Genomic DNA, 15,167 nt, shown 5'->3' on the forward strand with positions numbered 1-15,167 from the left:
TCTAAAACTGATCCCTGTGGCACTCCATACTTAACTTTTCTTTGATTTGACAATAAATAGGACCTAAATCATGCTAATGCAAGTCTGCAAATGCCAACATAATTCTCAAGCCTATTCAAGAGAATGTTGTGATCTATAGTGTTTATGGCAGCACCAAGATCTAAAAGCACTAGAATTGAAATGCAGCCGTGATCAGATGAAAAGAGCAAGTAATTTGTAACTCTGATAAGTGCAATCTCTGTACTGTGATTGGGCCTAAATCCTGATTGAAATTGTTCATATATACTATTTCTCTGTAGAAATGAACATAGTTGGGAGGACATTACCTTTTCTAGTATTTACAACATAAACGGGATATCTGAAATCAATCTATAACTAGCCAATTCTCCAGGAGTAAGCTGTGACTTTTTAATAAGCAGTTTGATAAGTGACATTTAAAATTTTCTTGTGACATTTCCAAAGGAGAGTTCATAATATTGAGAAAAGGTTTTGAGATTACAGAGAATATCTCTTTTAAGAGCTTAGTTGGTATAGGATCTAACATACACTCACCTAAAGGATTATTAGGAACACCTGTTCAATTTCTCATTAATGCAATTATCTAATCAACCAATCACATGGCAGTTGCTTCAATGCATTTAGGGGTGTGGTCCTGGTCAAGACAATCTCCTGAACTCCAAACTGAATGTCAGAATGGGAAAGTAATGTGATTTAAGCAATTTTGAGCGTGGCATGGTTGTTGGTGCCAGATGGGCCGGTCTGAGTATTTCACAATCTGCTCAGTTACTGGGATTTTCACGCACAACCATTTCTAGGGTTTACAAAGAATGGTGTGAAAAGGGAAAAACATCCAGTATGCGGCAGTCCTGTGGGCGAAAATGCCTTGTTGATGCTAGAAGTCAGAGGAGAATGGGCCAACTGATTTAAGCTGATAGAAGAGCAACTTTGCCTGAAATAACCACTCGTTACAACCGAGGTATGCAGCAAAGCATTTGTGAAGCCACAACACGCACAACCTTGAGGCGGATGGGCTACAACAGCAGAAGACCCCACCGGGTACCACTCATCTCCACTACAAATAGGAAAAAGAGGCTACAATTTGCAAGAGCTCACCAAAATTGGACAGTTGAAGACTGGAAAAATGTTGCCTGGTCTGATGAGTCTTGATTTCTGTTGAGACGTTCAGATGGTAGAGTCAGAATTTGGCGTAAACAGAATGAGAACATGGATCCATCATGCCTTGTTACCACTGTGCAGGCTGGTGGTGGTGGTGTAATGGTGTGAGGGATGTTTCCTTGGCACACTTTAGGCCCCTTAGTGCCAATTGGGCATCAATTAAATTCTTTAGGCGAAAGGGGGTCAAACACAGTATTAGTATGGTGTTCCTAATAATCCTTTAGGTGAGTGTACATGTTGTGGCTTTGATGTTTTGATAAGATTTGTTAGCTCTTCATGACTTATGACAGTGAAATATTGAAGTTGCTCATGAGGAACATTATTATGACATACAATCATCAAAATTGGAAATTTTACTTTGTGTCAAATTAAGTAACATTAGCTGATTGTAGCAGACAAGAGACGAGGTAATGATCTGAAATGTCAACACTCTGCGGCAGAATTTCTATAGTATCAACATCAACTCTTTATGACAGAATTAAATATAGTGTATGATTATGGTGATGAGTCACATTTTCTCTGACGCCAAGAGAGTTGATTGCAATGTGTAATTTTCATTTTCTATGTGAATGTTGAAGTCACCAACAATTACAGCTCTATTCACAGTAACTAGATCTAGATCTGATAGAAAATATGCCAATTCGCCAAGCAAATCAGAATACGGCCCAGGTGATCTATATAATGTATATTACAAAGGGCAAAAGACAACAAAGATTTTTTATTTGTACCTGACAGAGTCACATTAAGCATTATTAGTTCAAAAGACATAAACTTATATCCTGTCCACTAAGTAACACCAAAAACTTCACTGTAAATTGCAGCAACACCTCCTCCTCGACACTTCAGATGAGGCTCATGTTCTAATTAATTTAGTGAGGGTTTGTGTTTGGTAGTTTGGGGAACAGACACAGTTTCTATATGATAAATTAATTCTCTATGTGTTGTAGTTTATGTGACCTCTGTGACGTCTCAAGGCAGCTAGCAGACGTTCGGATTAGCCAGTTTGTCTGCTTCCTGACCAGGCCCCAGTTAGTCAAATATTATCACTATAAAACTATGAGCCAAATTACTGGAGAGGAGAGCGGCACCTTCATTGGAGGGATGGAATCCATCTCTCTTTATCAGGTCAGGTCTAGCCCAAAAACTCATCCAATTGTCTATGATTCCTATGCTATTCTCTGGATATCACTCAGACATCCAGCCATTCAGTGACTCTAATCTACTATATACCTTGAGTATATAGCACAACAAGCAGGGAAGGGGCCAGAGCACATTACAGTGTCTGACATCATTTTTGCAAGTTCATACACCTCTTTATCATTATCTCTACTGATCTCCGACTGGCAAAGCCGGACATCATTAGTGCTGACATGAATAACAATTTTAGAAAATGTATGTTAAGCATTAGCCAGCACTTGTAAATTGTCTCTGATATCAGACGCTCTTGGCACCAGAAAATAATTTAATAATAGTTGCTGGAGTCTCTATTTCCACATTCCTTACAATAGAATCTCCTATGACCAGGGTCTTTCAACATGATTTTCAGTGAGCACATCACTGAGTGGGCAGAATCAATTGGAACCCTAACAGGAATGGGAGAGTGGTGTTACTTTGCTGAGTGAGTATGCTGCTGAGATGTCACCCAAATGCCCTGCTGCAGGGGCTCTACAGCCTAAACCAAAGTTTGTGTGTTGCTCTCTGTTCTACCTGCATTCAAAACAGTATATACCATCTTCTTCTCATGTTCTCACCGACCTCCACAAGCGTTAAGATGTGTGTAACTCATTAACTTTTTCAGTCAGCCCATGTTAACCCCTCACTGTGGATGGAAGAAGCTATAGTAAACATGTGGCATGCAATGCAGGAAGCAATAATATGAGCGGATGCCATGACTTACCATAATTGTTTGTTGTTGTTGTTATGATTGTTCTTGAGTGGCGAGGGTTTGAGATTGATGTGTTCTTCACGCAATTGTTTGCTGTTGTTGTGTTGGATCCTGATCAGCAGATGTTTGAGATTGTTGCAATAATCAGTGTAAAACACTTGCACTCAGCCGAAATACGAGATGTAGATGAGAAAAATAAAAGAAAACGGAAGCACGGGGTAAAAACTAAGCACTTGGTAAAATGGCAATAGATAAAAGGATGAGAGTTGAGGAATAAGCCTGGGATAAGCCTTACAAATATGGCAAATGCCCAATCAATGCTAAAATATTTTTTATCAAGCTTTATCAGTTTCATTGATTTTACGTCGCTCAAGTGCGGAAGCTCTCCAGATGATCCTGTACAGTTAGAAAGAATTAAACATTTCCTCATCAGAAGAACACGACTCTGATGATGAGGCAAAGATCTTCTACACAGAGATAACAACCTCTACGCTTTAACCATAGGTGAGAGCATAACGGTCAACTATTATTTTATGACAGAAAGTCACCATTTGCAGACACCATACAAATGAATGGGAAGAATCGTAAACTAGTAATGAGATGTCCGATTAATTTCTGCAAACTGGTACTTTTGGACAGTTTGTTCCTCTTCTGTCGCTCTCTCCACGTTGTGTCAGAGAAGCGACACTAGGGGTCTCTCTTGAGCGCCGAAATATGCCTCTGACTTATGAAAAAAGGCCAATGAGAAGTTGGCAGACAGTATTTGCATACCCCGCCCCCGGACATACTGGTATTTAAGCGGGCAAATACGGGAGTTCATGCAGAAAATTTCCGATGGTCATGCATGCAGTCTGCTGCGAGTCACACACACCAGTTCCTGTTTATTCCTCTGACGCTCTGCATGCTGTTGGATTGACGGCGCATAACAGCGGCTTTCTCCTTCCTTACACAGCTGTGCATTGTTGCCCCTGGGCACTTTGACAGCGCAGACAACTCGAAAGAGTTCCATATAAAAGAGTGATTTTATTTAAAAGAGTAATTTCCTCTAAAAGAGCAAAACACAGCGGTGTTGAACGTCCTTTTCAGGACGCGTCTATTTCAAGATGCCTTTCCGCCCCTGTGTTGTTCCTGGATGCGGTAGAGTGCTCTCCGCTTCAGACGGCCACAGACGTTGTCTTGTGTGTCTGGGCAGCGATCACACCGAGGCTGTGTTTGTGGATGGTTCATGCTCGTGGTGACGTCATTGTGAAGAGCACCCCTCGCCACTCGTCACAGCGCCACTCGCTCATCCGCTGTCGCTACACTCGACGGCGGAGCGTGCCACGGATACAAGGCGATTCCCCAGGGGGATAGGGCAGTTGCGCTCCACCTATGCCCCGGAAACCCTACCACCTGGTGGGGCCGCCCTGTACTCCACACCAGGCCCTGTAGGACAACATCCTCGCTGACAGCGAAGGCCTACAGCGCTGCTGGACGTGCCGATTCTGCCCAGCATGCCAAGGCCCTCCTGCAAGTCCACCAGGCCAAGGCGCTCAAAAACATGCACGGGGGTGGCCCTGATCCCGACGTGCTGCAGGAACTGCGCTCCGCGACCGACCACGCCCTAAGAGCTACGAAGGTCACAGCGCAGTCACTCGGGCAGGCGATGGCCACGCTCGTGGTCCAGGAACAACATCTATGGTTGAACTTTGTCGAGATGCGTGAAACCGACAAGGCTCGCTTCCTGAACGCTCCTGTCTCCCAGTTCGGCCTCTTCGGCGACACCGTCGAGGACTTCGCATAGCAGTTCTCCGTGGTGAAGAAGCAGACGGAGGCCATTTCTCATATCATGCCCCGCCGCAAACCTGCCGCCCCGGGCCATGCCCCGTCTGCTCGCCAAGGGCGTCCCCGTGCGGCTAAGAAACAACCTGCTCCGCCTCAACCCGGGCCCAGCTTTCAGCCCCGGCATCGAGCACTCCGCAGGAGGTGCATGCCCCCTGTCTCACGGACCCGCTTGAAGTGGTAAGACCGCTCCGTCCCTCAGTGGAGGGCCGGGAGGAAATTCTTGTGTTTTTTCACATCTCTCGGATCTCTGGATGATTCCTCCCTAGCCCTCATGGGTCCGCAGTTCAGCGGAGGAACTTGCCGACCCAATCCACTACGGGTACTTAATCTACCCTGTACTGGAATAGGTGCTCCACAGATTAAAGGCCTCCTACGCGGACTCCCCCTGTGTGTAATCTCCGCGGTACTGTGCCCTCACGAGTGGACATAGAGAAACATAGAGCGAAAAGAGGCCCAGCCAGGCTTGGCCCATTCCCAGGTTGGCAAGCATCACCTTGTTCCCCTCACTAGGGTAACCAGAAGGATTCTGATGACTTTAATGGGGCATTGGGGAAGGGTATGTGCAGCAAGATACAGCTGGTCGCATTTACACGTAAGAATACCTGCCTGCTTCTGTATCAACAGTTCACGTACACGGCCCAGCACATGGAATGATTTAAGTGGGACCCCTAGTGTCGCTTCTCCGACACAACGTGGAGAGAGCGACAGAAGGGGAACGTCTAGGTTATGTACGTAACCTCCGTTCCCCTACGTTGTGTCCTCCCTGCCATGTCGCTGAGCCGAGCCACTGTTGTGGCTGGACCATTTCAGGCTCCTCAGAAAAATCCTGAATGAACTCCCATATTTGCCTGCTTAAATACCCGTATGTCCGGGGGCGGGGTATGCAAATACTGTCTGCCAACTTCTCATTGGCCTTTTTTCATAAGTCAGAGGCATATTTCAGTGCTCAAGAGAGACCCCTAGTGTCGCTTCTTGTTCTCACAACATCTCGTTCCCTCCATCGGGGAACGGAGGTTACATACGTAACCTAGATGTTTCCATGAACCGGTTCAAAGCCAATTTATCAGTTCTTTTACATTACCATCTAATGACATCTCTCTCTAGCATGCCATTTTAACATCCCGGAGTCATGGTTTTCACGCTCAAACATTTAAATAAAGCCATATGTGAATGCATATTGCTGTTTATTACCTATTAATCAATTAAGTATAATACTAATGGTGTTTATTGTCATCAGTGTTTCATTCTGTGATCCTGCAGGTTGAATATGACAAATATTGATTAAATCTTGGATAATTTTCCTACATCAAAGTTTTGCACCTAAAGAACCCAATACAGACATTAAAGGGTAACTAAACCCCTGCTCAGAGTCTGACTCCACCCACTAGCAATATTTCAAAAATGCTGGAAAAGTGGGCAGACACCAGCGGGGATAGAGGGGAAGAAACGAGGGCTGGGCTGAGCGGGGGGGGGGGAGGGATGGGGCGTGCACCTGAGACCCTAGTGACGGATTAATTGACAGCTGCTGTCAGACTCTAAAATGGAGGGTGACTGGAGTGGTAATTTTCTCCAGGAGTATTACTATTATGTTATTATTATTCCTCACACGGTCGCAAGACGACATGTACATGAATCTGATGAGTTTTATCGAGTTGATGTCAATAGCACGCGCTCTGTAGGCATATTCATATTTTGCCGCTATGTGAATAAATCCAGCAAATGCGCCGGCGCGTTTGTCTACCCCAGAGGATTAACTTTAGCCTAACCATAAATTGTGATTCAAATATATATGATCACTCACCTCAAGACGCCGCTGCGGTGGTGGAGTCCATGCAGGAGGAGCAGCGTTTGGCACTGCGTCGCTTTTCAGCGCGAGCTGTTTGGAAAAGCCCATTTCCACCTCCATTGCGTTGGAGAAGCAATCCCGCGTAAAATGCAGTTTGCACACTCCTACAGCTCTAGGCGGAACTCATGGTCTTCCAGGCCAAGGACATGCAACCACTGAGCCTAATTTCCAAGTCTGCTGGAAAGCTATACAGTCCAGCAGTGCTGTTGCAACCAGCAACACTACACCTACGTACCATCCTGACCACTGTACTAAATACAGATAATCTACGCTAACTTGAAGCTATCCTAACTGACGCAATACTATGCTACAAACTAACTATGCTTCTAACAATACAACACTAACAAATATGCTAATTAACTACCTAGACTACACTAAATAATCTAAATAACTATATAAATGCTATGCTAAATAGATGCTAAAATACTCTATCCTGGTCGTTTTCAATACTCGCAATTCCAACTCCTGACTCGCTACAGTGGTTTTGACGAAACGAGATGGTTTTTATACTGCCATGGGCGTGGTAGCTCGTACCAAGGGTGTGGTGAGCTGGAACCTGCTTAGGTCAGCTGTCACCGGTTACGTCACGAAGTACCGCAAACAGCCAATAGGAAAATTAAACTGCAGTAGCCACCGTTCAACCTGAAGTGGGCAGCACTCAGACGTTTTTACACCATATATTGTAGAATTAGAACACTTTATACACAAATGTCAAAAAAATTACTTGAATCAATGACCAGTACTAATAAAGCCCCATTCTTACAGATCATTAACTAAAAAAAGTTGGTTTAGGGTTTAGTTACCCTTTAATGCACAAACACAGATATGTTCTACATGTCTAAAGTATATCAAGAGAATACAGTCTTAATCAACTCACCAAAAACCATAATTCAGCTTATAACAATTTAAAATATAATCTGCAAGCACAATAAACAATAGTACAATTCATTTACATTTCTCGATTGAAAAGTTTTTGCATGTTTCAATTGAAATGTTATTTAATAAACTAGCCATAAGCATATTCCCAGTATGTTTTGTTTGTCATAAAAAATGTATAGTTCGCCCCAGGCTCATTCATGTCCTTTGTACATGCATGCTCATATGATCAGCAGTTCACTTATCAGACTCCTCTGTAATCTGCTGCAAACTTCAACAGTTCGTGTGACCAACTCATTCTGTTCTTTTTGAGTCGGACACGACCGAAGTGCTGACTTTCAATTCTGCCTGTAGGTTTTATTCCTTCATTTCGAATGGGTTATTTGGTTCAACAACCAGTCTAGTAACTCATAAGAGTTATGTATTAGTAACATTATAGAGTAAAATGCCTACTTAAGTCTCAAGACCTTAATTTGCAAATATTTGTAAATAATTCAAAAACAACACAGAAAGAAACATCTGTAGGTTTATAAATGTTTTACTTGGCTACTGCCATTAACATCTCAACATATAGCAAGTCATCTGTAATCCTCTGCAAACTTCGATAGTCAGTGGGACCAGCTTATTCAGTTCATTTTTAGTCGGACAGTTCGACGTGCTGTGTAGCCAGTACATTTACTTCAGTTGTGCACTGACCGGCTGTCAATTCAGAGCTGTTTTCTCACAAAAGCAGTTTAATCAGCACACTGAAGCAACTCCTTCAGAGACATCCATTCAAAAAGAACAATGTCTTGTCTCCTCGCCAGTGTACCGCCCATATAATGTCTGTCTTCTAAATATGCATTTATTTAAAAGTGGGCTCACATTGACTGATCCAATCACAATGGAGATTTATTTGATTATAGAATACTTGAGAGGTCATAAAATGTCAAATGTGACTAGAAAAAAGCTAATTTTCCTTAGGGCGTGCCTTTAGCCTCTTTTAACACTGCATACAAATTATATTTGCGTGTATGACATTACAAAAATCGTGTTATTATTGTATTACAATTTTTTTTATGAGTGGGCAATATAGTATTTGTGATTGGTAATGTTAATAATATAGTTGCTATGATTCTGTTATAAGCAGTAATTAACTTTGTTAAAATCTGTGTGCTCAAAAATGTACCTTTGACCCTCATTATGTCACGACCTCTGCCTGACAGCCCTCTCCTTTCTGTTGTCTGTTAAAGTGCTTGTGTCTGTCTTGTGTTTGAGCGCATGGCTCAGTTTTGTTCTCTGTCTGCCATGCGCTCTCCTATTCCTGCCTGCTTGTTTCCTCCTGCCACGCCTGCTTGTTTAGTCCTCATCATGTTGATTGTCTGCACCTGTTCCTCATGTGTTTGGTTCTATATATTGTGCCCCCTTTCCTCTTGGGTTTGTTTTTGTTTTGTGAGATTTGTCAGTATGTTTGTCTGTTCCAGTTCCAGGCCTTTTCTGGTTTCCAATCAGTCCATGTTTTGTTAGGTATAGCGATCTATCGACAGGAGTCTGCAGTTGTGTCTAAGTGTTTATTTCATTGTTTTACTTTGTTGAATATTGGTATTTATCGCTAGACTTGTGCTGTTTGTTTACTGACTTGAACTCGTGTCACTTAAATGTGTGTGTGTGCTGTATTGTTTGACTGGTCCCAGAATACGTACTGCTAGATTTAGAGTCTGTTATCCAGTGTGCGTATGTAAAATTAGCATTGTTGTTTCTTAGTATCTATATACAGCGCTTCACTTGTTTTAGAGTATTATTTATTGCTAAAGTGCAGAATAATTTGCTGTGTACTGAAACCATGTTTGTTACCGCACTTGGCACCTCGCGTGCCCCTCAGTTTCGGTTGACCACGTGACTAGCTTTGTTGTGCTAGGTAGCATTAGGGTGTGAACAGCTTTTTTTCCCATGGAACAGCTCGTTTATAGCTTGTATATATTTTGATCCGAAACATAGAGAGAGAAAAGGCATGGCTGGCGCGGCCTGCTCCCATACTTGTCATAAGTTTATGTTGCTTTTATGGGGAGTTGGGGAAGGGTACGTGCACTCTGACGCAGCCTGCTGCTTTGGCACGCAACTGCCTGCCCGCACCTGTATCAGCAGTTCACGTACATGGTTCAGTGCATGGCATGATTGAATAGGGACACCTATTGTTGCTTCAATCGACACAATGTAGAGTGAGCGACAGAAGGGGAACATCTAGGTTACTATTGTAACTCCCGTTCCCTGATGGAGGGAACAAGATGTTGTGTCCGCCCAGTAACGGCCAAACCTCATTCTCCGCTCCTCAGTGCAAAACTTGAAAAGACAGATGCACGATTCCCTCCATTTATACCCTTATGTCCGGGGGAGGGACATGCAAATTCTGTCTGCCAATTTCTCATTGGCCTTTTCTCAAGTTCAGAGGTAACCGAGGCCTTCGAGAAAGACCCCTAGGGTCGCTTCAATCAACACAACGTCTCGTTTCCTCCATCAGGGAATGGGGGTTACAATAGTAACCTAGACGTTTTCTGTTCTATTTCACATCTTTTTTAGCTCATCCATTCCCATTCAGTTTGAAAATTTGTCTGGGTAAGTCTTATGAGTCAGAAAGAATATAATCTATTTTCCCATGGTGCATTCGATTCAGTGGTGCAGGATACTGAGACGGAATTATCAATTTGCAAGCTATACTTAAAGTATATGATTTGACTTCTTACAATGCAATAAAAAGTTGACATATTGCACAATTATGTATAGCAACACATTAAAATAATTACAATTGATTTGCAAAGATGCAAAGAGTTTATATTTTTAAATCCTTACTTTGTTGTAAGGAAATTGAGGACAAGCCAACTTGATTTGGGAGCTTCTACAGTACACAAATCATACCACAGGGAAGAAAGTGAATGTTTAATGGAGCATTAAGGATCATTATTTTAAAATGAAAAGTGAAGAAATATGGTTTTGTGCTGAGCTCTTTTTAAATAAATGAAATAAAAAAGCAGGCCTGAGCTAGACTGCCGAGGAGGGCTAGTCAAGAATTATTCTAAAAGTACTGTGAAAGAAAGTATAATATATCGGTATATTAGAACATTATTATTCAAGTATAACATACTATACGCTAGGAAATGCAATATGAGAGCAGCTCTATGAGCTGAAATGGATGACCAATCTGTTTTTCAGGCAGAAGACAATATCTCCTTGTTCATACTGCTAAGGGTCCGATCATGTGACAACTTGCTTGCTCAAGGATATACAATACATCCCAATAAACATTTGCTGGTGTCATAAGATATGTAAATTTGCTGAGGTAAAATCACATATAACTTTTTAACAACCTATATGCCATGTATGTGAATTCGGGAGAAGCCACTTGAGTTTCTCCCCCTAACCGGGTGGTACGAATAAAACGCTGAGGAAAAGACAGCACTATGTTCTGTAATTGTTTGGAACACTCTCACTCGTGTGAATTCCAGGTGGAGAATTTCAATGACAGTACATTTTGAACAAAACAGTGTGTAACTTACATTTTTAAGATGATAATCTCATTTTTAGCAGCCTTCCGCACTTTTCTTCCATCTTTCTTCAGGAATTTTTTGCAGGTGTACATTTTGAGTGTATTCTTGTCCTTCGCCCTGAAGATCTCACAGAACTCCTCCCTTAAAAATAAATTTTATTTACTACAGTATACTTTTATGAAAATTATTTATGTCACATATTATATTCTAAAACTTCCAGTCATTCACATAGGACATCTTAATGCATCCGTGTGCTCTATTTTAAAAATGTTAGTCTATGTAAACATATTTGACCTTGTGACATGTCAATGTTTTTTTTTTTTCTCAGTATCTTGCGACATGAATGCTTTTTAAGATGGCATGTCAACATATTGTACAAGACATTAAACCTGTCTCAAGACCCCTGCATACTAGGGCATTCAGTTCTGTTTAGCTGTTTTTGAACATGCAAGCACGCATCCTGTGGGAAAAGCCCCTAAATTCATAGTTCACTCAAAAATAAAATGATAATCTGTCTTCATGAGATGTGAACTATGGTTGTGAAGACATTCAACTTAAATTTCGATCTGCTTCCAATAGAAAACTATTATATGGCTTCAGTACACTTGGATTTTAGCACATTAGTCATTTGGATGAATTTTATGGGGCATTTTAGTCATTTTAAGGAGCTCCACGGCACCTGTGTGGAGAGAAGCAACATGAACATTCTGCTTAATATCTCTGGAATTGTGTCAATCTCTTACAAAGCCAAAACAAGAACGAATAGTAAATAAAGTCCAAATAAGAACTTGTAGCTTAAATGCAGAAACAGATGAAAAAAATTATGCAACTATAAAATTTCACTTACGATTTAACAACCTGTCCCAGATCATATTTGTCTGTAATTTCCATAGGACTGTTGTAGTCCTTCTTCTCGCCAGGTTTTAAGCAGCCGAACGGCATGGCCCACCCTGCCTTAAAAAATTAAATAAAGAGAAAGGGTGAAAGAGGGGTTAATTTATAATTAATTGTACATTGTGTGAATATGTATTACTTGCTCACTCCCACCATTCTGCATTAATATTCATGTTCACTTCAAATCATGTTCTGTGAAATGTTTCATTCCAAAGGGACAATGGAACTGTGCATAAACAATCTCCTTTGACATTCACAAACAGAACAAATTCAATGGCCCCAAACAATGAGAGAACAGCAGTGGGAATCATATCTCCACCAATATAATTTCAAATTAAAACAGCTTCTTTGAGTTGAAGCAGTCAGAAAAAGAGAGAAAAAATGCATTTCCCTCTGACAACACCACTGTAACAAGTCAGACAGGAAAAGAGAGCAACTGAATGATTAGGGGCAGGGAGATGAAGACAAATGAAAGGCCTTTGTGAGCTTTTTACCACACTTTCAGACTAAATCACTGTGCTTCCCTTCTCCCTAGCTGGGATAAGTTAAATAAGACACCAGACACTCTTTCTCTTTCTCTTTTGCTTAAAGTGATACTTTTTTATAGCCAGGCTAATTGTGTTTAAGTTTTTTTATAGAAACTCACAAGGTCGTACAAAGACATACAAACCAATGCTGACTAGTTTTTCCATGATTTTATTGGATAACAGACCGAATAGCACCTCTAAGCATGAACAGATATTTCTAGGACTTTAAATGTGATCCTAGTCAAGTTTTGAAAATGTAGTGTGTAATTTCAGACACTAACGTCATCAGACGGAATTGCAAAAATAAACAGAGCGCATTGGGTATTGGGCGTTCCAAATTGGGGAGTAAAAAAAGGCCTCGAGGTTGCATTCAATCCGCTTGCCTCTATCCGGGTGGCGAGGACGAATCTCAGTGGCCTCTGCCTCTGAAACTGTGTCAATCTGTGCATCTTATCACGTGGCTTGTTGAGCACGTTACCGCGTCCATCGTTATGACCCGGCCACGCCCTCCTCCTTGTCACACTCCTCCATTGCCCAATTCAGGCATGACATACTCCCCTCCCTTCCTGGAGTGGAGGTGTTGCCCTTACGGCTGTTCTTCTGCAGGCAGGTCTTCCCCGCCTCTCTGGAGCCCTGGGAGAGATCAGGGGAGCGAGAGGGTAAGAGCGAGGGGGAGAGAAAGAGAGGAGAGAGAAACTCGCTTGTCAGTCCCCAGACACGCCGTTGCCTGGTCCTCAGCCACTCCTCTGATGTACAACAGTTGTAGGATGGTCTTCTTCAGCACTGTGGCAACTTCATTGCTTTGGCGGTATGCTCGAAGAGCCAGATATGCTTCTGGGTCATCTTGGGGTCCTATCTTGGAAAGCAACACATGGGGGAGCACTGTTGCCGGGGTCACTGCGATCGCCCCTCTTGGGAAACCAAACTCCGCAGCATCTGCCGATCTTCTTCCTGGTCCCGAAGGAGCACCTCAAATCGCTGCTGATGCTCACTTCTGAGTTCCATGAGGGCCTGGTGCTGGAATTTATGGATGCTGGTGAGGGACCGGAAGACTTCTTCCAGTGGAGATGACTCCATGACAGCGTATCCTCTTCCGCAGAATCACAGGTTCCGGCACCAATATAACGTGTAAAGATGTGCAAGGAGGAGGAGGGAACCGGCTGAACAATCAATATAAACTTTTAATTCCACAAAGGAACTTAAACATAATATAAACTACTTTCCAGCATAAACAAAACAAAGACGCACACACACAACATGTGCATCTCTCTCTAAAACTGGCATCCCCAGCTCCTGTTTATCACTCTCCCGCAGATTGGGCTGATAACGTGGCCGGGCCGTCCATCGTTACGGCCCGGCCACGCCCTCCTCCTCGTCACAAACCTTCTGTCTGCCTTTGGTCGAACAAACAGATAGTCCAGCCCACAATTCACACCATTATTTGCACCAATGCTGTAATGGGTTTGTTGGGTCACTCAAATAAACAGATCAATGTTTGAAATAGAGACAGTGTTTACACTTTTCAGGGAAATCAACCTACCAATGGTTTACTTATAGTTGTCTCTGCATATAAAGCTGGGATATGAGAAAATATTTTAATGTTTAAAAACAAATACATATCAAATTAAAAAACTTAAAGATGGACTACAGTGGATACAAAAGAGTACAAGAGTGGATACAAAAACCCTAACACTAAGCAATTACTGAAAGCTAATGTCTCTTTGTTGTACAGCTGACTTAATTAGTTTTACAATAATAATGGATGAGCACTACATGGTCTATAGAGTATACCCTGAAATAAAAATTAGTAATGCAAACACAGCCAAGGAAAAACAAGATGAGCTCTATAATTTACATACATACTGGCTTCTCAGAGACACAGCTTGTTTCCCCAATTTCTCTCCCTCCTTCAGTAACTCATACTCTTCCTTTTGTAACTTTTTTTCATTTTTGTAAATGTATGGAGACAAGACTGCATACAAAAAACAAACAAGAACAATCTGGTGACTAGACAAGGCACGAGAGGGAAAAAAAATACATAGCGGTAATGACACACAGGTGGAGGTGATTACCTTGTGAGCGGCGCAAATGAGCGAATCCAAGGAAATGCTGATTGCTCCGCTCCCACGGCAAGGAAAACACATGAGGTGAACGAAAACACACAGACTCACAAAAGGAACTGGCAGATAAGCCGGAACCGTGACAATGAGACTCGGAATAAACTGTAGTCATATGTACTACTTTGTGTTATTTGTTCTTTTTGGACCTGAAAATGGTTAGCTGTCATCCATGTATTTTTATGAAATGTTTGATATATCGCATAAAAAATGTCGGATGGAAACACCAAGATGCAAATAAAATCTAGTAAATGTGCATTAAAGACATATGCTCGCTATACTTGCGCATAACTATGATGGAAACACTATTTAATATTTACCAAATATAATCCTATAGAATATACAGTATATAGGAATTTAGATGTGCATCAAAGAAGTTATGTGACTTTGCCTCAATTAGCCATGTGATTGCATAATTCAGGGAATATTATCAATATCATTGAATAGCATCTCAAATGTTGCTCTGGTTATTTTGAAATGCCAAAGCCGGTCATCAAAATG

At 41.9% G+C, this 15,167-nt stretch overlaps 1 protein-coding gene across 1 annotated transcript in view; it reads right to left on the reverse strand.

The window, feature by feature from the left end:
- Positions 1-15,167, reverse strand: part of camkvb (CaM kinase-like vesicle-associated b) — an 80,600-nt gene that overhangs the window by 19,447 nt on the left and 45,986 nt on the right. Inside the window, exons 2-3 of the mRNA XM_052101322.1 lie at positions 11,976-12,082; positions 11,138-11,269 (exon numbers count right to left, since the gene is read on the reverse strand). Coding sequence (XP_051957282.1) covers positions 11,138-11,269; positions 11,976-12,070 — 227 coding nt within the window. The 5' untranslated portion in view covers positions 12,071-12,082. The remainder of the gene's footprint in view (positions 1-11,137; positions 11,270-11,975; positions 12,083-15,167) is intronic.

The sequence above is a fragment of the Xyrauchen texanus genome, chromosome 32, assembly GCF_025860055.1.
Source record: "Xyrauchen texanus isolate HMW12.3.18 chromosome 32, RBS_HiC_50CHRs, whole genome shotgun sequence".
NCBI classification, from domain to species: Eukaryota; Metazoa; Chordata; class Actinopteri; order Cypriniformes; family Catostomidae; genus Xyrauchen; species Xyrauchen texanus.